This window comes from Rhinoderma darwinii, chromosome 1, assembly GCF_050947455.1.
Source record: "Rhinoderma darwinii isolate aRhiDar2 chromosome 1, aRhiDar2.hap1, whole genome shotgun sequence".
NCBI lineage: Eukaryota > Metazoa > Chordata > Amphibia > Anura > Rhinodermatidae > Rhinoderma > Rhinoderma darwinii.
The window spans coordinates 199,184,730-199,199,331 of record NC_134687.1 but is presented as its reverse complement, the minus strand read 5'-3'; the positions used below and the strand labels follow the sequence as shown (position 1 = coordinate 199,199,331).

General features: G+C 42.5%; 1 protein-coding gene across 2 annotated transcripts in view; it reads right to left on the bottom strand.

The window, feature by feature from the left end:
- Positions 1 to 14,259, bottom strand: part of USO1 (USO1 vesicle transport factor) — a 69,844-nt gene extending 55,585 nt beyond the window's left edge. For both annotated transcript variants that reach the window (XM_075860709.1, XM_075860710.1), the window contains exons 1-3: positions 13,996 to 14,259; positions 2,640 to 2,726; positions 2,054 to 2,118 (exon numbers count right to left, since the gene is read on the bottom strand). In XM_075860709.1, the coding sequence (XP_075716824.1) occupies positions 2,054 to 2,118; positions 2,640 to 2,726; positions 13,996 to 14,064 (221 nt within the window). In that variant the 5' untranslated portion in view covers positions 14,065 to 14,259. The remainder of the gene's footprint in view (positions 1 to 2,053; positions 2,119 to 2,639; positions 2,727 to 13,995) is intronic.
- Positions 14,260 to 14,602: the final 343 nt, after the last annotated feature.

The following is a 14,602-nucleotide window of genomic DNA, read 5'->3' as shown; positions in this document are numbered from 1 at the left end:
CAGGGCTCTGATGTGAAATAATAAAATAAACCCCTGAGAAGTGACCCCATTTTGGAAACTGCACCCCTCAAGACATTTATTAAGGGGTGTAGTGAGAATTTTCACCCACAGGTCTTTTCCATACATGAATGTGCTGTGGATGGTGCAAAGTAAACATTTAAATTTTTCTGTAGATATGCCATTTCAGTGGCAAATATGTCGTGCCCAGCTTGCGCCACTGGAGACACACCCCAAAAATTGTTAAAAGGGTTCACCGGGGTATGGCGATGCCATAAATGTGGAAGTAAACTGCTGTTTGGGCACAGTGTAGGGCTCAGAAAGGAGGGAGTGCCATTTGACTTTTGGAGCGCAGATTTTGCTTGGTAGTAGTTTTGTTTGGAGTTTTACTGGTATTTCAGTTTATAATGTGGGGGCACATGTAAGCTGGGCAGAGTACATCAGGGGCATAGTCAGGTGGTATAATAATGGGGCAAAAAAAACAAGAATAAAATAATCCATAGATGTGTGTTACACTGTGAAGCAATCCTTTCTGCACAGGACAGTGTCCTACTGATAAATGTCCTTTCTTATCCCCTTTTGGTCCACACTCCGCACCTTTGAAGTTTGGGCAATTTTGCTAGGCAAGTGTTGTCCTGGTATAATACTTATTTTATGTTTTACAACTTTTTGCACAATAAAATTACTTTTGTAAAAAGAATTGTATTTTTTCTATCGCCATGTTGTGACAATCATAACATTTTAACTTTTTTGTCGACGGAGCTGTATGAGGGCTTGTTTTTTTTGCAAGACGAGCTATAGTTTTTATAGGTACCATTTTTGTTTACATGCGACTTTTTGATCACTTTTTATTCAAATATTTGTAGGGCAAAGTGACCAAAAAACAAATTCTGGTATAGTTTTTTTACCGGTTTTTACGCCGTTCACCGCGTGGAATAAATAACATAATATTTTTATAGTTCAGGTCGATACGGTGGCGGTGATACCAAATACGTATGGTTTATTTTTCAATAATAAAAGGACTTGAAACTTTTTTTCCCACGCTTTTTTTTTTTTTTAAAGTCCCACTGGGGGACTTGAAGGTCCAACTGTCTGATTTTTTTTTTCCCGAATACATTGCACTACCTATGTAGTGCAATGTATTAGATCTGTCAGTCATTCACTGACAGCAAGCCGATTAGGCTTCTCCTCCCGGCGGGGCCTAATCGGCTTCCGTAATGGCAGAGCAGGCGGCTATTGTTAGGACTCCTGTTGCCATAACAGCAGTCGGCAGCCCTGCTATTGCTGGGCAGAGCTGCCGATCTGCTAGCAACCTCTAAGATGCAGCTATCACTGCATCTCAGGGGTTAATGGCAGGGATCAGAGCTAGCTCCGGTTCCTGCCGTTACAGGTGGATGTCAGCTGAAACATACAGCTGACATACACCGCTGAGGACGCCGGCTCAGCTCCTGAGCCGGCATCATCTTACCGTCAGCTACAGAAGCCTTTCAGGCCCTGCCTCCGGGCGGGGCCTGACCGGCTTCCATGCTAGGCAGACCGGGAAGCCAGTATTAGGCCTCCGGTTGCCATTGCAGCCACCGGAACCACGGCAAGTTCATTGCTGGGGTGCTGATGAGCTGCAAACTCCTTAAATGCAGCGATCGCTTTTAAGGGGTTAACGTTGGGGATCGACGCTAATTTCGGTCCCCGCCATTAGAGCCGGATGTCAGCTGTAATACACCACTGAGAACCGTCGATGATGGCACCGACTCAGCTTCTACGTTTCAATACTTTTTTATTGTTTAAAAACGTATACGCCCGGCGGAGAGCACAAACGCGATGTGAATGGGGCCTAAGGGTTCGTGGTAGGAATGTAGAATATTGATCCGGGGATCTGTCTAATTGCCAGTAGGAGTAAAATTGGTCCATGCCATTCAAGGATGGTTTTCCTCCTCCTCTGTATAAACTAGGATTGGTAAATATAAAAGGTTGTAGTAGATGGCCCTAAGTGTTTGTCAACTCTCTAACTATGTAACTAATTGAGGGAAAAAAAAAAAAAAAGGGAAATGTCTCTTACCGGTCGATCTGTAACACATTCAGCAGATGGTCCATAGCCTGCGTGCCTACTTCAAGACGATATTTCTGCTCACAGAAAAGAGGAAAAAAAAAATTGTGCATTTTCATAGGGAACATAATTTGAAAGCTAATAAGCTCCCACAGTAGTCTATTCTATGGCAACGGGTAACCAGTACAATTCTGAATCTGGCTTTAGAGGCGAATGGAGAATGAAACGTAAAAAATTATTTTTATGAATTTCAAATCCGTATTTAGAGCAGAATAAATTCCCGATGTACACCTCCGACGGGAGGCCGTGACGTATGCCACTGTATAGACATAGACTGGAATATATACCAATAGCTCTGTCTTCACGGGTGGAGTCTCGCCGGCCTAATCCATCCCAGTCCCCTATATACATTAATGTCTGTGTTAGGTATCAAAGGAGATTAGACTCAGTGGTCACAGACTGGCAAATTTGTAATTTCACTGACAGAGGCAGACACAAGGGGACACAAATCAAAATCGTTATTTTTTTACTCTATGTGGAGATTTTTTTTCAATATAGTCACCAACATACCCCAGAAACAACATACATAATAACAAACCTTGGACAAGGATTTGAGGGCTCGTACAGCATCTCTTCGGTCATCAAGTAAGGTCGATGAGGCAACTCGGTCACAGAGCTTTTGGATCTGGTGAAAAGAAAAAAAACAACCAGATGATTAACACATTTATAAAATAACCAGAGTCTAACAAAAAATGAACCAAAGCGCAAATGGAACTGGTTACCAAATCATCACGACACCATCCTAACAACAAATGCACACATGTGGGACCTTACTTTCTGCATATGTGCCCTACTATGGCGTTACAACAAAACTTGTCCAGAAAAAAAATTATCTTTCTGATACAGTATAACAAAGGGGCATCCACTACGTCTAGAAGAAAGAAAATTTCAACACCCATAAATGGATTATTATTTTTTTTTTTTTGCTGTAAGAGCAGTGAAAATATGAAACTCTCAATAAAGTGAAAAAGTTTAAAAGGGGTCTGGATGCTTTCCTTGAAAGTAATAATATTACAGATTATATGGAAAAGATTTCTGGCGATGGTGTATCGGGAAGGATTTTTTTTCCAAATATGTTGACATCAGTGAGTGTGATCTTCCCTGGCTTTATGCCCTGTTGCCCCTTGTATTTTACATTATTTGACAGAACAAGAGAAGGCCTCGTTCACATTTGTGTCAGTCGTTCTGCTCCGTCAGTGGAGAAGAACGAAAGATACGGAATTGCCGGTTCCGTTGTACGACACCATTGGCGCCCGATGGAACCAAATGACTTTATTGGATTCCATCAGGGTGTCTGTGGTTTTACGGACAGTCTGCGCTATTTTTTCCAGTATTTTCGACCAGATCTGTGAAGGAGTCCCCTAATGCAGATGTGAACCGGGCCGAAATCACAATTTCTGTTTTAAGGTTTCGGTTTTGTTTTTACAGCACTATCCTTACCGTCAAAAAAGAAGAAAACTGAGTTATTGGGATCTGTCCGTTAAAAACGGAAGCCATGACATTAATGTAGAAAGGGCCTCACCAGCTCTTCAAACATTTGAAAATGCTAAAGACAACTCATCTATTTTGTTTTATTGTGATGTGAAAAATTCACATTTGACAGGTTTGCCTCCCCAAAACTATACCAACATTTATTTTCCTTCAATACTTTTTGTTGCTATGCTGTAATTCCATTCCAACCTTCTACATGTTCCACCTTTCCTTATTCTCTCCTTAAAGAGGCTCGGTCACCAGATTATAAATGGACTATCTCCTACATAATCTGATCGGCGCTGTAATGTAGATAACAGCAGTGGTTTTTATTTTGAAAAACGATCATTTTTGAGCAAGTTATGAGCTAGTTTAGATTTATGCTAATGAGTTTCTCAATGGACAACTGGGCGTTTTTTTACTTTTTACCAACTGGGTGTTGTACAGAGGAGTGTATGACGCTGACCAATCAGGAACTGGAACAATGAGAAGTGTATGATGCAGATTGGTCACGGATTGGTCAGCCTCATACACTCCTCTGTACAACACCCAGTTGGTAAAAAGTAAAAACACGCCCAGTTGTCCATTGAGAAACTAATTAGCATAAATCTAAACTAGCTCATAACTTGCTCAAAAATGATTGTTTTTCAAAATAAAAACCACTGTTGTAATCTACATTACAGTGCCGATCAGATTATGTAGGAGATAGTCCATTTATAATCTGGTGACAGAGCCTCTTTAATACTCCCCCCTCTAACCAAAGGATACTCTCCTGATTTTGTCTTGGACGCTTGCCTTTAGGCTCAGATCTGGTGAGAAATGCCAGACAAAATTGCGCGATTTCACCGGAAAAACAGAAAAAAAATTTAATTCAATGGGTTCCGCCAGGTGCCGGCCGTCCAACGGATCCAGCACTTCTGGTTACGTAGGATCAAAACAATGGAAAACGAGAATGCTGATGTGAGCAAAGTCTAAGATACTTGCCACAATTTACTTTGTTGCTATTCTTGTCCTTTACATTTAATGAATCTAGATAATCTTGAGGACTGTGCCTGAGAAATGACTGTTTCATCACTGGGCCCCAAGGCTCCGTTATAGGAGTTTTATTTATATAAGACCTCTGTTGTGCGACAGCTGCTACATCAGCTGTCTGGAAACAGTTGCGATCCATAGCGAGATTTTTCTTTTGAACATATACGAACATGAAAGTTGCAAACAGAGATTCCGGTGACAAATTATTACTATGGAGGAAACAAGAAAGACCAAAAAATATGATAGCAATTCCGACCCAAGAGAATCCGCTTCCATAGATTGTTTCTGTACACCCGGCCTGTGAACAGTGCCAGAAGCCTCTCTGCCTATTAATTGTAAATTCTACCTTTGCAGGGGAGGCTTCAACCATTCTATTGATGCCTAGACTAAAGGACTGCCCGTCCTGCCAGCTGCATCTCCAGACAGCACTTTTATTATTTTGGCAGTACAAACAAGGACATAACCGGAGAAACACTATAAAGAGGTTTATGATGTAAGAAACCAAGGGTCGGCTTTTTTCCAATAAACAATGCCTCTGCTGTCCATGGGCTATGTTTGGTATTGCATTCACTTGACTGGGACTAGGCTGCAATACCAGACACAGACTAGGGCAAGATTGATACGGTTTCTGGAAAAAAAAAAAAAAAAAAGAAAAAGGAGACCCTTTTTTCTAAGGGCTCGTTCACATCAGCGTCACCCTTCCGTTGATGGGTTCCGCTAGACCTTTCCATTGGAGGAACCCATCAACAGAAAGGCAAACAGAAACCATAGCTTCCGTTTGCATTACCATTAATTGCAATGGTAAAGCTTTAGTTTCTAATGGTTTCCGTTTGTCTTTGTTCTGTAAAGTTTACGTTTTTTTTGGGCGGAAACTATAACAAATATAGGGGTTGCCAATGGTTGTCATGGCAACTTGGGCCCTAAAGAAGGCCCGCAGGTCAGCCATCTGTGTGCTCCTAACGTAGCGTAACGCTGTGGAATTTCCGCAACAGAACTTCCGCAACAGAATTGTTTGCGGAAATTGCGCAGAATTTACATTAGTAGCAAAGTGGGTGAGATTTTTAAAATCTCATGCCCACGCTACGTTTATTATTTAAACGTTAATAAATTGACCTGTGGTGCGGAAATGAAATCCACAGCGTGTCAATTAATGCTGCATTTTTGTTGATTTTCTGTTGCGGATTTTCCTTATTGAATTCAATGGGGATGAAAAACCTGCAACAGAAAGCCAAGTGTTGCAATTTTTGCGGCGTATTCGCAGCGATTACGGACCAAAAATCGCAACTACGGAAAAAAATGTAACATTTCGGACGGAATGTACTGCGGGTTCAAGGTCAGACACGCTGCGTGATTTTTACGCAATGTATCCACCCCATGGGAACCCGCCCTAAGTCCTGCCAGACTCAGGGCTTAATTAGAGCCTGTAAAAATAACGATATGCTGCAATACATTAGTATTGCAGAATACCATGCAAATGACCCAACGATCGCTGGTTCAAGTCCCCTAAGGGGTTCATTATTTTAAAAAAAGTTACATAGCGTTAAGGTCTTTTTTAATACATATATTTAAAAAAAAAAAAAAAAAAAAGGAAAAATATTGAAAAAAAACAAAAACACACGATTTTCCCCATTTTCTCCCAAAAGCAATGTAGAAAAAAAAACAAGAAAGAAACAACATGAATGGTATTGCCGTGTCTGAAAAAGTCCGAACTACTATAATATAATATTATTTAACCCACACGATGAACACAGTAAAATACACAAATGTAAAATCCAGAATCGTTGTTTTTTTGTCACCTCAAACAAAAAATGGAATAAAAAAAAAGTGATCAAAAAGTCTTATGTACCCCAATTGAAACTACAGCTCGGCTTAAAAAAATAAGCCCTTAAACCGCTCAAATCGACAGAAAAATAGAAAAGTTATGGCTCTAAGAATGTGGCGACAAAACACATTTTATTTTTAACAATTTGCTTTTTCCGTGTAAAAGTAGTAAATCATAAAAAAAACTCGCTGTATCGTATCGACCCACAGAATAAAGTTAACATGTCATTTTTACTGCACAGTGAACAGTGTAAAAACGAAACCCAAAAACCAAATGGAGCAATCACTATTTTTCCCCATTCCATAGAAATTCTTTCCTAGTAAATTATATGGTACAATAAGCAGTGCCATGAAAATTCCGCAAATAACAAGCATTCGTACGGTTATATGGACGGAAAAATAAAAAAGTTATGGCTTTTGGAGGGTGGGGAAGTAAAAGCGAAGATGAAAAACTGGATCGGTGAGAAATGTTAGATCGCTGAGTGTCCTACTACTGGGGCCTCCGCTGTACAAAAGTATGAGGAACCCGAGTACCCCCATTCCTCCTGACCACATCTGTGCTGAGGAGGATTTATATAGAGCAGAAGTCTAGAACAGACGCGGAAACAATCGTGTATCAGGTTACTGCAAGGTTTTTTTTAAATTATGGTTTCTTTTTACCAAGTAGAAAAATCAAACAGTAATAATTTCTTAACAAAACAGAGGCTAACTGATCGAAAAATCGAATTGAAAAACAATGGGAATCGGTTCTCGGTGTATTTTTGTATAAACAGAATAACGTAGAGATAAACTCTATTATGAGCTTTACCAAGTACAGCTTATCGGCACGCTGCATGCCAACCACAATACTGTAGACTCTTTTACAGGCAGAGTTTAGCTATAGTGTTCCCTCAATGTGAAACAAAAACCCATAGTCGACTTCCAAAACTATACATAAAGTCCATGAAGTTTTATATTTATTTAGATTATTTTTTTTTAGAGTTGAATCGGAGTGATCCAAACTTTTCTGCTGCCTAAAGCGGGAGGTGAAACGATGCCCCTCCTCCCGATTTGGAAATTGGAGATGGGAAAGTACAAAGGATTGACGGTATATCTAACCATGCATCACCCACCCCTCTCCCATATTTATGCTTGTCTACAGGGAATGATAATACATCAATTGACCTCTATGTATGTCTGATGTTTACTAAGGAACAGACCTTGCCCATTACTATCAAGACCAGGGAATTGTAAGTATTGCAGCACAGAGACAAGCTAAGGCTTCGTTCACATCTGCGCAAGGGCTCCATTCCGACATTCCATCGGAGCTTTCCATCGGAACGGAGCCGTAGTCGACTGCGCTATTGATTTAGTTAAAACTACGGAACCCTTGCACAAGGGAAACAAACAAAAACCATTGGCACCGGATCCGTCACCATTGAAATCATTGGTGATGGAAACGGAAACCTATGGTTTCCGTTTGCGACGGTCAGGACTCCGTTCCGACGGAAAGCTCAGACAGAACGTCGGAACGGAGCCCTAGTGCAGATGTGAACAAAGCCTAAATAGTATAGGAATATGGATTAGGCTGGCCATAGGCTTAAGATATTTTCCCTGATTGCCCTGTTTAGTCCCACTGAATTGCCATGTTATTCTATAGAGGGACGAAAATAAGTGACTGTCATTCACCTCTAAAGCTGCTTATCTTGGGGAAAACAAGAAGAGTGGAATTTGTCCAATCCCTGTAAAGCTCTTCCAATCCACATCTGATCCTGGTGAAATTAGTGGGATCAGCCACGTGTATGTCTACACAGATTTATGAACGCAGTATTGGGGCTCATGCACATACCGTGTCACAGCTTCGTACTGCACTTAGAGCTTCCATAGATGTCCACGAGGCCCTCCGATTTCATGTGCATACTGAGGTTTTGTTCTGTTACATTCTGCATCGACCCAACAGAAAAAAAAAATCATGCCACATTCCATCGGACTCCGGATGTAAAGAGGTATTCTACCCTAGAAGCAATGCTTGGAGCATGGGATGATCTTTTCATACAGAACCCAACAGATAAAAATGGCGTACTTCTCTGTATGAAATCAGAGGCATACTAAGGTTCAGCAGAAATCGAGCTCTATGGAGCCATATTACGAGGCCTGTATATGAGTCCTAAGGGTGTATTTAAATGAATTGTTTGGGGTTTCATTTTTGCACAATTTATGTAATCGCGACAAAAACAGTGCCAAAAAAAACCTTAGGAGTCATTCACACACCAGTAGCCCCGTGTGCTCGGAGCCAGTACATCAGTTCCTGTAGGTTATATAGTACATAGCCATACGGCCTCCGTACAGAGTTACATACGGTATCCAGTGAAGAATGGCACAATGTTGCATGCCTCGTACGAAACTGGAGGCATAGGGAGGTTCAGTAAAGTGCCCATGAACCAGAATGGGAGCCATCTTATGGCTCCATACAAAACTTAGGCTCAATTCAGCCCAACGATCTCATGTGTATGGTGGCCTGCTAACTGTCCCTTCAACGATAGAGGTCAGGAAAAAAAGAGGGATGGGGCATTTTGGATTTTAACATGCCCGATGTTCCGTTCCCAGCAAGAGATAAGCCATTGCCACAGGTGTCGGACAGCGGCTTATTCTCTTCTCCTCTCCTCATTGGAATAAACATGCTCGCGCAGCCAAGTCATGAATATTTATGGTGTCGGGAGAAATGGTGTTCGTCCCGCAGCTACCTAATGTGTATGGCTACTATGCACTCGCCAGCAGACTTTTTTCATGTAACAATTGCGGATGTTGGTACAAAGAAAAAAAACAAAAAACGTTATAGACAAAGTGAGGTTTCTTACTTTGCCGAGCTACTACAGTACCGGTCGGCCTGACATTATGTAGGACTTAAAAATGGCTCTTGGTTCCATCAGAGGTCTGCACATCACATTCAGTAAGGCTACATGCACACGACTGTTGTTTCGTTAGTGTGCTATCCATTTTTTTTAACAGATAACACACTTACCCATTTATGTCTATGGCCCCATACACACTACAGTCTTTTTCACGGATCCGTGTGGGGGCTGTGGTACTGGGCCACAAAACTCAGAGCAATTGAATTCGCCGTCCAGTGACTTGAATAGACGTCCTGAGTTCTCCAGAGCAGTGAGTTTTGAGTTATTTTCAATAGAAGGGGGATGGGGTCTCACGATTACCTAAAAAAACAAACTTACAGACCATTTTACAGGGGTTATCTGTATCAGACAAGTTTGACAACTTACTAGGCCCAGCCAGGGCTCAGCATTACTGCCTGAACTGTGCAAATAACAAGAAAACGGTCTACACCTAACGCTTTGTTCACACTTTGTTTTTTTAATAGTGTTAGACAAATGTGCCGATGTATACTCTAAACATATCCATAGGGCTCAAAGCACCCAGTGTATGCTAAAAGTATGTCTATATATCATACGCTGGGCCAGTATGCATACCTCTGAATATTTTTTTTAAATATAGAGGGAAGCGTAATCTGCTGCACTTCCCTTCCCTGTACATGGGAACCCATTGGCGACATATACAACCTTACATCGGAGGAGTACTTCGGGAAATACACCGGACTTATACCTGAGGCGGAAGGAAATAAAGTGTGAACAAAGACTAACACTGTAAGGCCTCGTTCACATCTGTGCTTGAGGCTCTGTGAGGGGCCTCCATCACAGGTCCGGACGAAGTTAACGGAAATAGTGCAGCATTCTGAGCTATTATTTCCGGTAAAACCACGGACACCCTTAAAGTCAATGGGTTCAGTCAGCTGCTGGTGTTGTCCGTGGTGCAACGGAACCGGTGTGACCGGTATTTTCATTGCTCTGCTCCTCTGACGGAGTAAAGTAACATAAATACCAGATGCAGATGTGAACATAGACTAAGCTATGACCAGACAAACATCCGGATGGATTCTTATGAACTAATCCTGTATTTACACAGAAATGTAGACTGAAAATGAAATACTCCGCACTGGGAAATTTGTTCCCTTCATTAAAAAATAAATACCTGCTCTTCCCCATATTTAAGTTTCTCTGACAGTCACCATGAGCCTTGTAAATTAAAGGGGTTACCAATCTCCATTGAATCTTCCCCTACCAACGCTCCCCTGGTCCCCCATTGGTAGTGGTGATGTGTCGACCTTAAAGAGGCACTGCCACCAGATTATAAGTGCCCTATCTCCTACATAATCTGATCGGCGCTATAATGTAGATAACAACAGTGTTTTTTATTTTGAAAAACTATCACTTTTCAGCAAGTTATGATCAATTTTAGCTTTATGCTAATTTTTTTCTTAAGACAACTGGGCGTTTTTTACTTTTTGACCAAGTGGGCTTTGTGAAGAGAAGTGTATGACGATGACCAATCAGCTTCATACACTTCTCTCCATTCATGTCCATTTGCATTCAGCACAGCGTGATCACGCTGTGCTGTCACATGCCCCCACATTAACGTTACTGAAGTGTCTTGAGAGTGAATAGACATCACTTCCAGCCAGGATGAGATGTCTATTCACACTCCCGACACTTCGGTAAGGTTTGTTTGGGACTTAATCACAGCACAGCGTGATCTCGCGAGATCACGCTGTGAATGACAGCACAGCGAGATCACGCTGTGCTGTGCGAGTTAAGTCCCACACAAACTTTACCGAAGTGTCCGGAGTGTGAATAGACATCTCATCCTGGCTGGAGGTGAGGTCTATTCACTCTCAAGACACTTCGGTAGAGTTAAAGAGGCTCAGTCACCAAATTATAAGTGGCCTATATCATACATACTGTGATCGGCGCTGTAATGCAAATTACAGCAGTGTTTTTTTTATTTATAAAAACTATAATTTTTGACGGAGTTATGACCTACATTAGCTTTATGCTAATGAGTTTCTCATTGGACAACTGGGCGTGTTTTACTATATGACCAAGTGAGCATTGTACAGAGGAGTGTATGACGCCAACCAATCAGTGACCAATCAGCGTCATACACTTCTCTCCATTCATTTACTCTGCAGATAGCGATATAGCTATATCACTATGTGCAGCCATATGAACACACTATAACGTTACTGCAGTGTCATGACAATGAATATACATTACCTCCAGCCAGGACGTAATGTGTATTCAGAATCCAGACACTTCGCTAATACAATCCCGACACTAAAGCACAGCAAGCGTAATCTCGCGAGATTACGCTGTAAACTGTAATTTCAAATGAGATTACACTTGCTGTGCTGTAGTGTCGGGATTGTATTAGCGAAGTGTCAGGATTCTGAATACACATCACGTCCTGGCTGGAGGTAATGTATATTCATTATCAGGACACTGCAGTAACGTTATAGTGTGTTTATGTGGCTGCACATAGCGATATAGCTATATCGCTATGTGCTGTGTAAATGAATGGAGAGACGTGTATGACGCTGATTGGTCACTTATTGGTCAGCATCATACACTCCTCTGTACAACGCCCACTTGGTCAAAAAGTAAAACCTGCCCAGTTCTTAATTAAGAAACTCATTAGCATAAAGCGAAAATAGGTCATAACTCCGTCAAAAAGAATCGTTTTTCGAAATAAAAAACACTGCTGTAATCTACATTACAGCGCCGATCACATCGTGTACAATATAGGGTACTTAGGGTATGTGCACACACACTAACTACGTCCGTAATTGACGGACGTATTTCGGCCGCAAGTAGTGGACCGAACACAGTGCAGGGAGCCGGGCTCCTAGCATCATACTTATGTACGATGCTAGGAGTCCCTGCCTCTCCGTGGAACTACTGTCCCGTACTGAAAACATGATTAACAGTACGTCATAGTTGTCCTGCAGAGAGGCAGGGACTCCTAGCATCGTACATAACTATGATGCTAGGAGCCCGGCTCCCTGCACTGTGTTCGGTCCGGGACTTGCGGCCGAAATACGTCCGTCAATTACGGACGTAGTTAGTGTGTGTGCACATACCCTTATAATGTGGAGACAGAGCCTCTTTAATGTGGGTGTGTGTGACAGCACAGCATGATATCGCGAGATCACTCTGTGTTGTGTGTACAGACGGACATGAATGGAGAGAAGTGTATGACGCTGATTGGTCACTGATTGGTCAGCATCATACACTTCTCTTTACAATGCCCACTTGGTCAAAAGTTAAAAAACACCCAGTTGTCTATTAGGAAACTAATTAGCATAAATCTAAAATTGTTCATAACTTGGTCAAAAATGATCATTTTTAAAAATAAAAACCACTGTTGTTATCTACATTACAGCACCGACTAGATTATATAGGAGATAGGGCACTTATAATCTGGTTACAGAGCCTCTTTAATGACATCACCGCTGCGACCAGTGATTTGCCTCTATCTATATGTGCTATTTGGGTAATTGGACATTATAGAGGGGTCTCCACCTCATGGCATCCCTCTACTAGCCAGGATCTTCCATTTTATCAGCAGCTATATGTGCATGCACCAATAGCTTACCAAAGCAATAACAGGGATTCCAGCAGCCAGACATAGTTCAAAATGATAGAGGTTGTCCATCCTGAACTTCTTTCATGGGCTAGCTTCCACAGTGGTTAGCTGATCACTGGACTTGCCTCATGAAAGTGAGGTGTCTTAGTGGACAACCCATTAAATGTAGATCTTCAGTTATGGAGAACTTGCAACATGTCATTCAGGGCTTCATTGAGGAGGGATGAAGAAGGACCACAGATTGTAATGCAAATCTTCACCTTTCCAAAACGAAGCAGACGGAACAGAAAGGGGTGCAGTGCACTGCAGAGAATCGCAGCCCCTTCACTTTAGCTACTGGTGGAAATCTCAATGTCCGGACTTCTAGCAATGAGAACTTCTGACATGTCACTATGAGACTTCCCAGGACAGATCAACTACACAAGAAGTGAATGTACCTTTAGGCTGGGACAACACACTGAGAAAGTGCAGTTGCTGTGTGAGGACAGGCCACCATTGCTTTGGGTTGTTTCTCTAGGACGGTCACATTCCCTGAGACAATAAAATTGCAGTCACTCTACAATCACACCCTCTTGACGATCTTAATTCTTTTTGAGATCGCACCCTATGCCATCCTGCAACCCATTGATTGACAAAAGTCGCCACGTAGGCTCCTGCCTAAAGGAGTTGTCTAGATGCCCAATCAGCATTATGTGGTGAAGGAGCTGCAATGTTGATCTTTTCTTTCTCTGCCCCACTGAAGGTGCCTACTGTAATCAATGCATGGTCATGGCATCCACTGTTTACATTGATGTCCTGAGTGTGGGAAGAAGGCAATAGCTGAAGGAGGGGGTCCAGAGTGAGGGACTCTCACTCCAAACAGGCTAAGGGCATGTGAGCTGCAGAGACCCCCTTTAAGAAATGACAGCCTATACATGCTGCTAGCAGTTTAGGGCACGTCTGACAATAAAGTGCTAGGCTACCAGTAACAGGTCATGTTGTGTAACAAATAGCAGCCTGTACACATGACGACACACGTAACACTACCATGATAGGACAAGTTTGTGACGTCATTTGTCTAGATGTATAATATGCAGGCAGAGGCTGCTGTCACTCACAGTCTCGGCTCCAGATGGCTGCACACCGGAGCTCGGCTGACCTCCCATCACGCCCCTTAGGAAATTCATGGTGAAGGATGCGGTCAGGTGTAAAGGTGCCGGAGGAAAAGGACTCGGGGAACACAGATCCCCAGCTCTGGACAGATAGGGTGCAGGCCCCGGTGCTGTTGAGACGCGGCGGGGTGAAGGGTGAAGAAGGGGCGGAGGATGCGGCCAGTGTACACACAGCAGTGGTGTGATGACGTGGGCATTCAGGAATGAAAACCAGGAAGCTGCTGGTGGCCAGCGCATGCGCGGAGGACGTGGCGGTGACGTGTCCGGGTACCCAATGTCACGTGACCTTCCTTCAGCGACGCGCCGCAGTTGTTGGCATGTCCTTCTGCGCTACTTAGTTTTATAGCGGTTCCTGATAGTAAAGTCGCACTGGAAGCAGCGACCTAACGAGATAGACGACGTTTAGGCTGGGTTAACGTGTCGCGGCCCAATTGTTTTCCGCGGCAAAACCGCATTTTGACCAAGACGTGTGAACTCAGCCTTATTGTAACAGCGCTGCTGTAATGTCATGGAGACTTGAAACGTGTCATTTTTAGAGGGATATCTCCACTAA